The sequence below is a fragment of the Mobula hypostoma genome, chromosome 4 (genome assembly GCF_963921235.1).
Source record: "Mobula hypostoma chromosome 4, sMobHyp1.1, whole genome shotgun sequence".
NCBI lineage: Eukaryota > Metazoa > Chordata > Chondrichthyes > Myliobatiformes > Myliobatidae > Mobula > Mobula hypostoma.
The window spans coordinates 135,738,100-135,753,246 of NC_086100.1; the positions used below are offsets into that span (position 1 = coordinate 135,738,100).

The 15,147-nt window shown below is 42.4% G+C and overlaps 1 protein-coding gene across 9 annotated transcripts in view; it reads left to right on the forward strand.

The window, feature by feature from the left end:
* Positions 1-15,147, forward strand: part of intu (inturned planar cell polarity protein) — a 117,862-nt gene that overhangs the window by 44,920 nt on the left and 57,795 nt on the right. For all 9 annotated transcript variants that reach the window (XM_063046550.1, XM_063046549.1, XM_063046547.1 and 6 more), the window contains one exon: positions 2,097-2,692. In XM_063046550.1, coding sequence (XP_062902620.1) covers positions 2,097-2,692 — 596 coding nt within the window. The remainder of the gene's footprint in view (positions 1-2,096; positions 2,693-15,147) is intronic.

Genomic DNA, 15,147 nt, shown 5'->3' on the forward strand with positions numbered 1-15,147 from the left:
ATTCCCCCCCCCCGCCCTTTTCCTTGGCTAATTGCAAAATTTTGAGATGAACTCTAGGCGTTTTACCTTGCCATATATATCCTGATAACATTTTGTTCCATTCATTGAATTGATTTTGATTAATCTCTATTGGTAGGGTCTGAAAGAGATATAATAGTCTGGGCAGTATATTCATTTTAATAGATTTAATCCTTGAACTGAGACTAAGAAAAGGAATTAGGTTCCATCTTGTTTTATCTTCCTTTTTTATATATATAGGCTGATAATTGCATTCTGATAATTTTGCCAAATCTTTTGGCATAATGATGCCCAAATATTTGAAAGACTGTTTGCCATGCCCAGGGATATCTACTTTCAATTTCTCTTGGTGGGCTATAGTTATATGAAAGTAATTGGGTTTTACCTGTGTTGATCTTGTATCCTGATAATTGACCATATTGTTCAAAGGATTGCGTCAATTTAGGTAAAGAGTATGTTGGTTGCCCTAGATAGATCAAAATGTCGTCCGTGTAACAGGCCAATTTATGCTCTGTCCCTTTAATAGTAATTCCACTGATATCTTCATTTTGTCTTATGTATTGAGCTAATGGTTCTAGATATAATGTGAAGAGTAGCAGTGACCATGCACAATCCCGTCTCATGCTCCTTCCTAGGGTAAAACTATTTGGTAAATATCCATTGATTTTAATCCTCGCAGTAGGATTGTCATATAGTGCCTGTATAGTTTTAATAATTGTGTCATGGAAACCAAATCTATGTAAAACTCTGTAAAGAAAATTCCAATTAACCGAATCAAGTGCCTTTTCAGCGTCCACACTTATCACTATTGCTTCGATTTTATTTTTTTTGTATATGATCCATAATGTGTAGTGTCCTTCGTATATTGTCCTGTGTTTGGCGTTGTTATATAAAACCTGTCTGATCCTTGTGTATCAGTATTGGTAGAAACTCTTCTAATCGTTTGGCCGTGATGGAGGTAAATAACCTAAGAACAGATACTGGTCTAAATGACCCACATTCCATTTTATCCTTGCCTTCTTTCGGTATAGCTGAGATTATCGCTTCCTTCCAGCTGGGTGGCATTTTGCCTTTCTTAGGGTCCAATTCAGTGTGGGGAGTAAGACAGGATTAAATCATTTTAAAATTCTTTATACCACTCTGCCATATACCCATCTGATCCTGGTGACTTGCTTAATTTAAGCCTACTAATTGCAGCTTTTAGTTCAACTTCAGTTGTGTCAGCAGTCATTGTTCTATTTTGTTCTTCGCTTAAAGTGCGTAACTCTAGAGAATTCAAGAAGGTGTCAATTTGGGTTATGCTTCCCCCGGAACCTTGGAATATAGAGTTTTGTAAAACACTTCAAAAGCTTCTTGAATTTCACAGCTTATTTTTTTTTATCATTTTTGTTCTTGGATCCCTAATTCTATGAATTGTATTTTCTGCTATCTTTTTTTCCAGTTTCCACGCCCGTATTTTCATACACTTACATCCACTTTCATAATGTCTCTGTTTCAGAAACATTAAAATTTTCCTGATTTCTTGCGTAGCCAAACTATTAATTTCATTCCTAATTTTTTAATATTTCCTTTAATGTATCCTGTGCCAAATACAATTTGTGTTTTTTTTCTAGATCCCTCAGCCTATTTTGTAATTCTTCTAATGTTTTATTCCTTATTTTTTTCTATATGAAGATATCACTGTAATTTTCCCTCTTAAAACAGCCTTCAGAGTATCCCATAGAATGGGAGGTGAAACCTCTCCATTATCATTGAATTCTAAGTAAAGACCAATTTCTTTTTTAATTTGTACGTCACTTTTTCAATATATCAGCAAGAAAGGACAACCAACAGTTGAAGTAAGAGGAGACATTTTAAACTTTTGGTTTTTTTCTGTAGTCTTTGGTAGCACTGCAAAATTTTAAAAGGCAAAAGTAGAGAATCATTGATGTTTTTTCTCTTGCATGGTTATATAATGACTTGTGCAGCCAGAACAAAAGCATTGCAAAAGTTAGAGGTGTGAGCCAATTATCTAGCAGTAGTTTCCAGGTTTCCTACACATTTTCCTCCAACTTCAACTCTGTTATCTATTTTTGCAGTGATCTTGAACCTGAGTGGTTGGATGATGTGCAGAAGAATGGAGAACTGTTCTACCTGGAACTAAGTGAAGATGAAGAGGATGTACTTATCCAAGCTAATTCAGTGCCAGCACCATTAATCAACCATGTCAGGTTTAGTGATAAAGAAGAAGAGATCATTACTGACCATAAATTAAAAGAGCCTTACATACATGAACACAGACTTAGAAAGCTTGCTAATGTTTTAAAAAAGAAAAGCCGGATACATGGACATTCTTGCAGCAAAGCAAATGAACCAAATAGTAATCAACCACCGAGACCTGTTTCCATATTGAAGCACCAGCCAAACCCTAGAACTGGGGTATCCGTACAACTATCATACAAGGATGTGTATGTTTATGTTAATCCAAATAAAATAAATAACAAATTTCTTGTAGAAGGGACAAAGCTGTTGGAAGCTTATGTGGGGATTGTTTGTCAGCCTTCAAGAAAAAATCCAGCAGAAGGAAAACATTTGGACAAATTCACAGGTGCTAAAACACCAGCTGAAGAGAGAATTATTGTATACAGTTTGATTCATGGCAGTACAGCAATGAAATCTGGTCAAATATTTATAGGTAAGAGTGAAAATATGTATTTATACAAGTAAAATGTATTTTTGTAAAGGAATCTAGGATATACCAATTGATAAAGTCACATTTACAGAAAAATCTACTTTTAACAAATGTATTCCATTTGGCAACCTGTTTCTCATGCTGTAATACAAGGTTTACTTCTGAATTCAGAAAAGTAGTTTCAGTTTGCTTCTCATGGTCCTTCCCCACCTGCATCTGATCAAACTGCCCCTCCATATCCAGGAGGCTTAAGCACAGAGTTAGCCTTGAGTGATTTACTTCTGAGGCCCACATCTGGAACTTTCAGAGAGCCTTGAAGAGGCAAAGCTGTGAGCAGAACTTTGCGCCCTTACAACAGATTCTATTTTTTTTAATTATTCAAGAAAACATTGAACTTAAAGAAAAAAAAATGGTCTTGCCTCATAAACTCAAGCTGGATCTAGCTGGTATAGGATCCAAGAAATGCATTCCTTATTATAATACTGGAACCCCAACACAGTCAAGCCTTGTTAATGGGTGAAATGGAATTCAGGGACAGAGTGGTGTGGTGTGTGTCATTTAATATGTCCAGGAGTTGGAGTGGACTTGCTACCTGTGTGCATCCCATTGCAAACACCAGTCACAGCCAGCACAAATCTGTCCATTATTTAGGTAACTATCACTTCATTACTGATGGCTCCAAACTTGCCATTCTTGTTCAGGAAACCAGTCATTCTAGTGTTGTAAGTTATAATGACAATGCAGGTAACATACATCAAAGTTGCTGGTGAACGCAGCAGGCCAGGCAGCATCTATAGGAAGAGGCGCAGTCGACGTTTCAGGCCGAGACCCTTCGTCAGGACTAACTGAAGGAAGAGTGAGTAAGGGATTTGAAAGCTGGAGGGGGAGGGGGAGATGCAAAATGATAGGAGAAGACAGGAGGGGGAGGGATGGAGCCGAGAGCTGGACAGGTGATAGGCAGAAGGGGATACGAGAGGATCATGGGACAGGAGGTCCGGGAAGAAAGACGGGGGGGGGGTGACCCAGAGGATGGGCAAGAGGTATATTCAGAGGGACAGAGGGAGAAAAAGGAGAGTGAGAGAAAGAATGTGTGCATTAAAAAGAGTAACAGATGGGGTACGAGGGGGAGGTGGGGCCTAGCGGAAGTTAGAGAAGTCAATGTTCATGCCATCAGGTTGGAGGCTACCCAGACGGAATATAAGGTGTTGTTCCTCCAACCTGAGTGTGGCTTCATCTTTACAGTAGAGGAGGCCGTGGATAGACATGTCAGAATGGGAATGGGATGTGGAATTAAAATGTGTGGCCACTGGGAGATCCTGCCCTCTCTGGCGGACAGAGCGCAGATGTTCAGCAAAGCGGTCTCCCAGTCTGCGTCGGGTCTCACCAATATATAAAAGGCCACATCGGGAGCACCGGACGCAGTATATCACCCCAGTCGATTCACAGGTGAAGTGATGCCTCACCTGGAAGGACTGTTTGGGGCCCTGAATGGTGGTAAGGGAGGAAGTGTAAGGGCATGTGTAGCACTTGTTCCGCTTACACGGATAAGTGCCAGGAGGGAGATCAGTGGGGAGGGATGGGGGGGACGAATGGACAAGGGAGTTGTGTAGGGAGCGATCCCTGCGGAATGCAGAGAGAGGCGGGGAGGGAAAGATATGCTTAGTGGTGGGATCCCGTTGGAGGTGGCGGAAGTTACGGAGAATAATATGTTGGACCCGGAGGCTGGTGGGGTGGTAGGTGAGGACCAGGGGAACCCTATTCCTAGTGGGGTGGTGGGAGGATGGAGTGAGAGCAGATGTACGTGAAATGGGGGAGATGCGTTTAAGAGCAGAGTTGATAGTGGAGGAAGGGAAGCCCCTTTCTTTAAAAAATGAAGACATCTCCCTCGTCCTAGAATAAAAAGCCTCATCCTGAGAGCAGATGCGGCGGAGACGGAGGAATTGTGAGAAGGGGATGGCGTTTTTGCAAGAGACAGGGTGAGAAGAGGAATAGTCCAGATAGTTGTGAGAGTCAGTAGGCTTATAGTAGACATCAGTGGATAAGCTGTCCTCTCCACTGACACCCCCAGCCTCCCCCCTCCCCCCTCTGATCCCAGCTCTCATCCGTGCCGGGTCTTTACCATCCCCTCCGACCTTCAACTGTCGGAGGCAGAGCGCTCTGTTCTCAGTAAGGGCCTCACGTTTGTCCCCCTTCGCCCACACCTCAGCGAGTTCCGTGTTCGCCATGATGCGGAACTTTTCTTCCGCCGTCTCCGTCTCCGAGCCTACTTCTTCGGCAAGGACTCTTCCACCCCCACCGATGACCCCTTCTCCCGTCTTCATCCCTCCTCTTCTGCATGGACACCCCGCTCTGGTCTTCTGCCTGCTCTGGATCTCTTTATTGCCAACTGCCGACGGGACATCAACCGTCTCGACTTCACCGCACCTTGTCCCCATTCCAACCTCACTCCTTCGGAACGCTCTGCTCTCCGCTCCCTCCGCACTAATCCTAACATTATTATTAAACCCGCTGATAAGGGGGGTGCTGTTGTAGTCTGGCGTACTGACCTCTACCTTGCCGAGGCACAGCGACAACTCGCGGATACCTCCTCTTATTTACCCCTCGATCGTGACCCCACTAAGGAGCACCAGGCCATTGTCTCCCACACTATCAACGACTTCATCCGCTCAGGGGATCTCCCATCCACTGCTACCAACCTTACAGTTCCCACACCCTGCACTTCCCATTTCTACCTCCTACCCAAGATCCACAAACCTGCCTGTCCTGGCCGACCTATTGTCTCAGCTTGCTCCTGCCCCACCGAACTCGTTTCTGCATACCTCGACACTGTTTTATCACCCCTTGTTCAATCCCTTCCGACCTATGTTCGTGACACTTCTCACGCTCTTAAACTTTTCGATAATTTTAAGTTCCCTGGCCCCCACCGCTTTATTTTCACCTTGGATGTCCAGTCCCTATATACTTCCATCCCCCATCAGGAAGGTCTCAAAGCTCTACGCTTCTTTTTGGATTCCAGACCTAATCAGTTCCCCTCTACCACCACTCTGCTCCGTCTAGCAGAATTAGTCCTTACTCTTAATAATTTCTCCTTTTGCTCCTCCCATTTCCTCCAAACTAAAGGTGTAGCTATGGGCACCCGTATGGGTCCTAGCTATGCCTGCCTTTTTGTTGGGTTTGTGGAACAATCTATGTTCCGTGCCTATTCTGGTATCTGTCCCCCACTTTTCCTTCGCTACATCGACGACTGCATTGGCGCTGCTTCCTGCATGCATGCAGAACTCGTTAACTTTATTAACTTTGCCTCCAACTTTCACCCTGCCCTCAAGTTTACCTGGTCCATTTCTGACACCTCCCTCCCCTTTCTAGATCTTTCTGTCTCTGTCTCTGGAGACAGCTTATCCACTGATGTCTACTATAAGCCTACTGACTCTCACAACTATCTGGACTATTCCTCTTCTCACCCTGTCTCTTGCAAAAACGCCATCCCCTTCTCGCAATTCCTCCGTCTCCGCCGCATCTGCTCTCAGGATGAGGCTTTTCATTCTAGGACGAGGGAGATGTCTTCATTTTTTAAAGAAAGGGGCTTCCCTTCCTCCACTATCAACTCTGCTCTTAAACGCATCTCCCCCATTTCACGTACATCTGCTCTCACTCCATCCTCCCACCACCCCACTAGGAATAGGGTTCCCCTGGTCCTCACCTACCACCCCACCAGCCTCCGGGTCCAACATATTATTCTCCGTAACTTCCGCCACCTCCAACGGGATCCCACCACTAAGCATATCTTTCCCTCCCCGCCTCTCTCTGCATTCCGCAGGGATCGCTCCCTACACAACTCCCTTGTCCATTCGTCCCCCCCATCCCTCCCCACTGATCTCCCTCCTGGCACTTATCCGTGTAAGCGGAACAAGTGCTACACATGCCCTTACACTTCCTCCCTTACCACCATTCAGGGCCCCCAACAGTCCTTCCAGGTGAGGCATCACTTCACCTGTGAGTCGACTGGGGTGATATACTGCGTCCGGTGCTCCCGATGTGGCCTTTTATATATTGGTGAGACCCGACGCAGACTGGGAGACCGCTTTGCTGAACATCTGCGCTCTGTCCGCCAGAGAGGGCAGGATCTCCCAGTGGCCACACATTTTAATTCCACATCCCATTCCCATTCTGACATGTCTATCCACGGCCTCCTCTACTGTAAAGATGAAGCCACACTCAGGTTGGAGGAACAACACCTTATATTCCGTCTGGGTAGCCTCCAACCTGATGGCATGAACATTGACTTCTCTAACTTCCGCTAGGCCCCACCTCCCCCTCGTACCCCATCTGTTACTCTTTTTAATGCACACATTCTTTCTCTCACTCTCCTTTTTCTCCCTCTGTCCCTCTGAATATACCTCTTGCCCATCCTCTGGGTCACCCCCCCCCCATCTTTCTTCCCGGACCTCCTGTCCCATGATCCTCTCGTATCCCCTTCTGCCTATCACCTGTCCAGCTCTCGGCTCCATCCCTCCCCCTCCTGTCTTCTCCTATCATTTTGCATCTCCCCCTCCCCCTCCAGCTTTCAAATCCCTTACTCACTCTTCCTTCAGTTAGTCCTGACGAAGGGTCTCGGCCTGAAACGTCGACTGCGCCTCTTCCTATAGATGCTGCCTGGCCTGCTGCGTTCACCAGCAACTTTGATGTATGTTGCTTGAATTTCCAGCATCTGCAGAATTCCTGTTGTTTGCATGACAATGCAGGTGCTGGAATTAAATACTTCAATCTTTCAAAATACGCGTCTTTACCAAATCCATTGCATTATTACTTTTGGACCTAATGACATTTTGATTGCTCCTTTCAGCTACTGTTCAGAGTGCTAGGTGCAGTCAACTTTAGCTAGAGTGGATCATCTGTTTTGGCTTCCACATACGTTCCTCCACATCAGCTTATCTTCAACCAAAGCCATTCACTAAACATGACATCAAAGAAAGCTGAGAGCATGGATTTGACACAGTTTTTAGAAACTCTGACTATGTTCCATGGTAGTGCTGAAGACTGTGTTCCAGGAATAGAAGCGTTTCCAGAGCAGTTATCCGGGTATAGCTAGGTTATGAGTGTCTGCCTGACAAAGTGGAAAATATTAAATTCTCTTTTCCTCAAAATGCAGGATAAATTCAATCTGGTTATTTGTTATCCTTTTCTCAATGATCAGAATGGCACAGATAAAGGAGTTTCTTGAGTCAGTGACTTAAGCCAAACTGGCATGAACTGCTTTGTCAATTACTTTCTATCATAAGCTCTGAAGCATGGATGGCTGTTAATGATAGCAGTGTTCAATATTGCTCAGTTCCATGGATAACAAAACAAAACAAATAACATTTCAGCCAGTCAAATGAACATCTTGGACAAGAGAAACAAGCCACCATTTATCCCAGAAGAATATCTTAATTTTGTCATGCCAGAAATATTGTGCTAATAAGAACCATTCCTAGGCTAGGTATCTTACAGCAAGTCATTCATCACTGAACAACCCTAACCTTTTTCACCATCGCAAGCCACTCTGTTTAGTTTGATCAATTAAGCTCCTGAAACAACCAAAGGACTTACTGCTATGCAGAACAAAGTAGGTCATTTGATTGTCATGTACCACCTTAAATCTTAACCATGCTTACCATTTATTCTGTTTTGTATATCCAGGTGATTATTTGGTGGGAATGCATTGTATGAAACTAAATGGCTTAAGAGTGTTAAACAAAGCATTTGGTTGAGATTGAATGGCAGCGTTGACTCTCTTCAGTCTATACATTGTATATGGTTAAGTCCTGACGAAGGGTCTCGGCCTGAAACGTCGACTGCACCTCTTCCTACAGATGCTGCTTGGCCTGCTGCGTTCACCAGCAACTTTGATGTGTGTTGCTTGAATTTCCAGCATCTGCAGAATTCCTGTTATATGGATAAGAGTACTTGAATAACCTCAAATTTTGTTTTTCCCATGCAGAATGAAATTTATGTACATCAGTGTCCAATGTAATAAACAGTTATTAATCATGGCAGGTAGTACACTTAAGGAAGAGGAACAGAATGTTTAATGTAATTTTTAAACTAGAGAAGGTTGAGCTAAAGGTTAGCAGATTGGAATGCCAGAGCTGGAGGCTCTCAATGCTATGGTTACCAAACAGCAGGAGGTTTCTTTTTTTGTTGTTTTTTACTTCAGCCAGATCCATAGGAACCATCTGGTTCTATGAAACGATTCAGGCAAATTTTCTAATAACCATGTGTTTTTAACGAGTTGTCATTCATAGAAGCATCTTGGGAAGTGCATAGAAGACTATGGTCCAATCTTATGTGTAAATATACAATTTCCGAATGTATTTAAGGGACTAACTTAATATGTGTGTTACGCAATAAATTTGATATGACTCAGTCCACATTGAACAAAAACACTGCTTACTTTGGCTCTTGGACTGGATCATTGTATCCAAAATAATTAAAATGTCTGTGAATCAGAAGACACTTAAATTTAATTATAAACAGACTCTGGCAACCTAACCCCTCTAAACCTTCTTGTATTCATCCTGTATCAAAATCAGTTACAGTAGTGCTAGAAAGTTCGTGAACCCTGTAGAATTTTCTCTATTTTTGTATAAATATGACCCGAAGATGTGATCAGATTTCACGCAAATCCTAAAATTAGATAAAGAAAACCAATTAAATAAATAACAAAAACATTATACTATAATACTATTACAGTATTTGCTCCCTTCCTGTTTACCCTGTATAGTCAGACTTTAGACACTAAGTCATGTCATCTGTAGATATTCTCTGACTCAGCAAAGGGTGTATAAAGGGAGGACAGGAGGATGAATACAGGGCCCTGGTGAAGAATTTTGTCAAATGGTGCAAGCTAAATCATCTGCAGCTCAACATCAGTAAGACAAAGGAAATGGTGATGGACTTCAGGAAGACTAATCCTGCACTGCTCCCTGTTACTATTGATAGTGAGGACGTGGATGTGGTGAGGACCTACAAGTACTTGGGGGTGCACCGGATGACAGGCATGAGTGGAGCACCAACACAGAGGCCGTGTACAGGAAGGGTCAGAGTTGCCTGTACTTCCTGAGGAGACTGAGGTCATTTGCGGAGTATGAAGGCCTCTCCTTCACGTTCTACCAGTCTGTTGTCACCAGTATAATCTTCTATGTGGTGGTGTGCTGGGTTAATGGCATTAACACAGGTGATGCCAACAGACCCAGTAAACTGATTAGAAAGGCTGGCTCTGTTATAGGAGTCAAACTGGCACATTGGAGGCTGTGGTAGAACAAAGGACCTACGGAAAATCCTGGCAATTCTGGACATTGTTTCTCACCCTCTGCATATCACCTTGGCTGAACAGAGGAGCACTTATAGTAACAGGCTAAGACAACCGCACTGCTCTAATGAGCACTGTATGAGGTAATTCTTACCCTCAGCCATTAAGGCTCTAAGTGAGTCAACCGTTAGCTGGGTAAGTGATGACCCCACCCCCCTCCCCATTTGACTGAGGTAATTTTTTTTATTCTTTCATACTCCTCATATTTGTATATCTGTGCACTTGTAATGTTACAGTGACATTGTAATTTCCTTTGGGATCATTTAAAGTATCTATCTTGACGGTGCATTTACACTCTATTCAATGAGTGTACTTCAGATTTTGCTTCAAATATCACCTCAAACCAATGATGACATGAAAGCAGTTTAACTAAGAAAATAAATAGTTAAAGGAAGTAAGTCCAAAGTGTAATATATTGGTTGAGTATTTTGATTTATGTGAATTATCCAATTCATATTCAATGAACTTCATGATTATTTCCATAGAGAACTAGCTTCTAACAGAGCTTCAATAAGCACACAATGAGCTTAGATCATGACCTTCAATAGAATATCGACTTCATATTTGGTTGTATTGATTTTAGTTCTTTTTTTCAGAAGTTTCAAGGATTGTGAGCTTGATACATTTACTTTTGGGGCGGGAGCAGATGAGAAAGAGGACAAAACTGTTGAATGAACAAATGGGGTGGGGTGATATTCTGGATGGAGTAGCCTATAGGGTGACAGCTGATATGATTGTGTATTGAGTTCAAGAGTAGGGCAGACATGAAGGGAAGAGAGGGCTGGAATTTCCACTGAGAATTTGAGAGATGGATGCTGTCAGAGCTCAATCTGTTGTTTTTAAAAGGGTACTATATTTTCTGATTCAGTTAAGCAGTTATGAAATCTACTAGTTTGTAAAAAAACAATTTGGAGGATAGAGGTTTTCATGTTCTCTCAATTTTAAAGCAATGTGATGCATTAACTCTGACAGCAACTCTTAAAAGAATGAAACTGAATTACCAATGGGAAAGCTGCTTGAGACCTACCATTTGAGTTGCACGGAGAGTAATTCCTGGTTGTCTCAAGTTTCCAGGATTTTGCTTTGTATCCTCTCATGGAATCATACTGTAGAGTTGTACAGCACAGAAACAGGCTGTTCAGCCCTCCACATTTGGACAACTTTTTTGTCTATTTGCACTAATCTCATTGTCCTGTACTTGAACTATATCAATAAGTTTAACAATTTAATTAAGTGGGTAACGGAGATGGGGAGGGAGGTGGTGATCAACATGGTGAGGGGTGTAGTGGAGGGAGGGTGCAAGAATAATTTTTTAGACATATTTGCATTGACAGAACTTTAATTTTAAAGAAATTACAACCATTCACTTGTAATACACTCCAATCCTCTCCCTTCTCCTACCTCTTCCCTCTCCTCCCCTCCCCTCCCCTCCAACCCAGAACAATAGCAACTCTGTGTTGCAGAGCGGCGCACTCCCTGAAGTCAGGCGTCGCTCCTTCTGTCCCCTCCGCCACTGTCTCCACCCACCCCCCCACTCCAGACTCATCTGGAGATCCTGCAGTCTCACTGGGGCTGTGGAGGAACATGGGTGGACAAGAGTTTGGTCAGATTTCAACACTGTACAACCCACAGCACAGAAGCAATGCCTTCAAGCTGCACCCAAAAGTGAATACATGGTACATTGTAATAGTCTGTGGGCCACTAGCCTGGGAAAGTGCAGAGAGAGACAGACACAGCAGAGAAGCTAGTCAAACTCTTGGAGCGAAAGCAGTCCAATTACAAAAGGACTGTTCCACGGGGATCTGTTCTGGGACCCCTCTTCTTTGTGATCTTTATAAATGACCCAGATGAGGAAGTAGAAGGGTGGGTTATTAAGTTTGTTGATGACATAAAATTTGGGGGGTATTGTGGATAGTCAGGAGGGTTGTCAGAGGTTACAGCGTGACATTGATAGGCTAACACAAGAGGGCACAGTTTTAAGGTGCTTGGAAGTAGGTACAAGGGGGATGTCAGAGGTAAGTTTTTCACACAGAGAGTGGTGGATGTGTGGAATGCACTGCCAGCGACGGTGGTGGAGGTGGATACAATAGGGTCTTTTAAGAGAATTTTAAATAGGTACATGGAGCTTAGAAAAATAGAGGGCTATGCAATAGGGAAATTCTAGGCAGTTTCTAGAGTAGGTTGCATGATCAGCACAACATTGTGGGTCAAAGGGCCTGTAATGTGCTGTAGATTTCTATGTTCTAAACATGATAATTGTATCTGCTTCCAACACCTTCTCTGGCAGTACATTGCAGGAGCCTCTGCTGAAAGGCTTTTACATAGGCATCTTCCATGTTCTTTACTCTTGTATTACGTTAAATTTCATTGGGTCATGCTTCCATAAACCTATTTTTTTAAGGGAAAAGCTATCCTTGCCATTGAAATAAAAAAAGTATGTGCATTTATTGCAAGATTCAAATTGTGCGAGCTGCCATGTATGTCAGTAGTCAATGCAAACTTATTTACTGGTAACTTGAGCTATCTTGGAGTGTCACAATCATTGATTTACTGCCAGACCTTTCATTTTATTGTTCTCGATAGATTTCTCCCATCCTTCCCTTATTACGGTATAGCCCTGAGAAAATCCCCAAGGCCAACAGTTACCTTGCTAATCTTTTATACATTCATTGCAGCTTTTTCCATCATTTTTATTTCAATGTTAAACATCGTAACAAGAGGGAAAAAGAAACATCGCACATCAACCGAGCCATGAAGCTGATTATTTCAGAAAAACTACATTAACAAGACTCCCCTGGAATTAATATCCTTCAGCACTCTGGTTTGGCTATCATAAAGTTTACTATCATCCGCGATCAGCTCAGGAATAATCTAGAGTCTAAATTTATGGCATAGTTCTTTTGCTTTTATTTCATTAGTGAATGAACTACCCCCCCAACCATATATTATTAATTTTGGACTGCACTCCTGAAGTTTTAGAGTTTATTTTATGTATATATATTATATTCTAATATATTATGTATTATATTCTTTGTTGTGCTGCAAAACGTTGAGCTGCTAAACTGTGTTTCATTGCTCCACAACAATGACAATAAAAATATTCTTATTCTTTCTATCAATTACAGGCTTCCCGAAATGTATTTTAACATTCTAAGGCAAAATTATTGCAACAAAAATGGAAAATGCAGAAAGAAATGTTTAATGTTAAAGTTGATTACTTTCATCAGAACTGAGAAAGGTTAGAAATGAAACAGGTGTTAGATTACAGAGAAAGGAAAACGGTGGAGACGATTTCTGATGGATGGAAATATTGAGATTTAATGGTGAAAGCGATGATGATGCAACCTGAAAGAAGCTTGCAAACACAAGGAATTCTGCAGATGCTGGAAATTCAAGCAACACACATCAAAGTTGCTGGTGAACATAGCAGGCCAGGCAGCATCTCTAGGAAGAGGTACAGTTGATGTTTCGGGCAGAGACCCTTCGAAGGGTCTTGGCCCGAAACGTCGACTGTACCTCTTCCTAGAGATGCTGCCTGGCCTGCTGCATTCACCAGCAACTTTGATGTGAGAAGCTTGCAAAGTTGTATCTGATGGAAGCATGGTTTGGAATGGAAAATGACATCTTTAATACCTGAAAAGAGAGAGGACAAAAATAAAGCTGGAAATGAGATATACAAGACCACAATGATTGATTATATGACAGTGTTGAACCCTGTGCCAATTTTGGAATGCTACAATGTACCAAGTCAAAATGTACACTGACCTCTCTTTGGCCTTCTGCACTAGGATGCCAAAGATTGGTCAGAGTGAGCTAAAAGCAAAAAACTGAAGATGCTAGAAATATGACTTTTAAGGCATTCATGGAAAATACTCAACAAGTTGGGCAAAATCTATGGAGGGAGAATCATCAGTTAAAATTTTAAGTTGCTGATGTTTCATCAGAGCTCTGATGCAAAGTCTTTGACCTGAAGAATTGACTCTTACTTCTCTTCTCATAGATGCTGCCTGATATTCTACGTATTTTCTGGTTTTGTTTCAGATTTCTAGCATCTGCACTTTTTTTTTGGTTCTCAGTAGTGTTTGGGTTCATGGATGACGGGGAGCAAGGAGGTAAAGGGTAGCTGTAATTGCATAGAGAATTGGTATTGGTTGATTATTGTCACGTGCCAAGGTACAGTAATAAGTTTGTCTTGCGTACTGTTCATACAAAGCAAATCATTACAACAGTGCATTCAGGTAGTACAAGCTAAAGCGATGACAGAATATAGTGTAACTGCTACAAAGAAAACGCAGCATTCCTTAACGACAAAATCTGCAGTTGCTGGAATCCGAGCAACACACACAAAATATTGGAGGAACTCAGCAGGCCAGGCAGCATCTATGAAACAAAGTAGTCAACGATTTGGACCGAAACCCTTTGGCAGGACCCTTCCGCCCAAAACGTTGACTGTATTTTTTTTCCATAGATGGTGCCTGGCCTGTTGAGTTCCTCCAGCATTTTGTGTGTGTTTCAGCATTCCTTATTCTGTTCTGTCTTGCCCTTAACAGTGTACTGTTTCTTTACACTTGACCTACCAAGGTGCAACACTTGACAGTTAGCCTGGTTATATTCCATCTGCCAATCCTCTGCCCTTATCTGCAAACGATGTATATCCCACTATATTCTTTGCCAGTCATCTACACTATCCACAACACCACCAATCTTTGTATCTGTAAACTTACTAATCCACCCATGTACATTTTCATTCAGGTTATTTATATGCATCACAAACATCAGAGCTACCACTACAGATCCCTGTGGAACACCACTAATCACAGAGCTCCAGCTAGAATAAGTCTCTTCGATCACCCCTCTGTCTTCTATGGGCAAGCCAGTTGTGAATCCAAACACCCTGTTTGCCATTGATCCCATGCATCTTAATCTTCTGGATGAGCCTTCCATGAGGGACCTTGTGAAACGCCTTACGAATGTCCATGTAGACGACATCCACAGCTCTACCTTCATCAATCACCCTCATCACCTTGTCAAAAATTTCTATCAAGTTAGTACGACAGGACTTTCCCTGCACAAAGCTATGCTGGCCCTCCCTAATTAGGCCATCGTT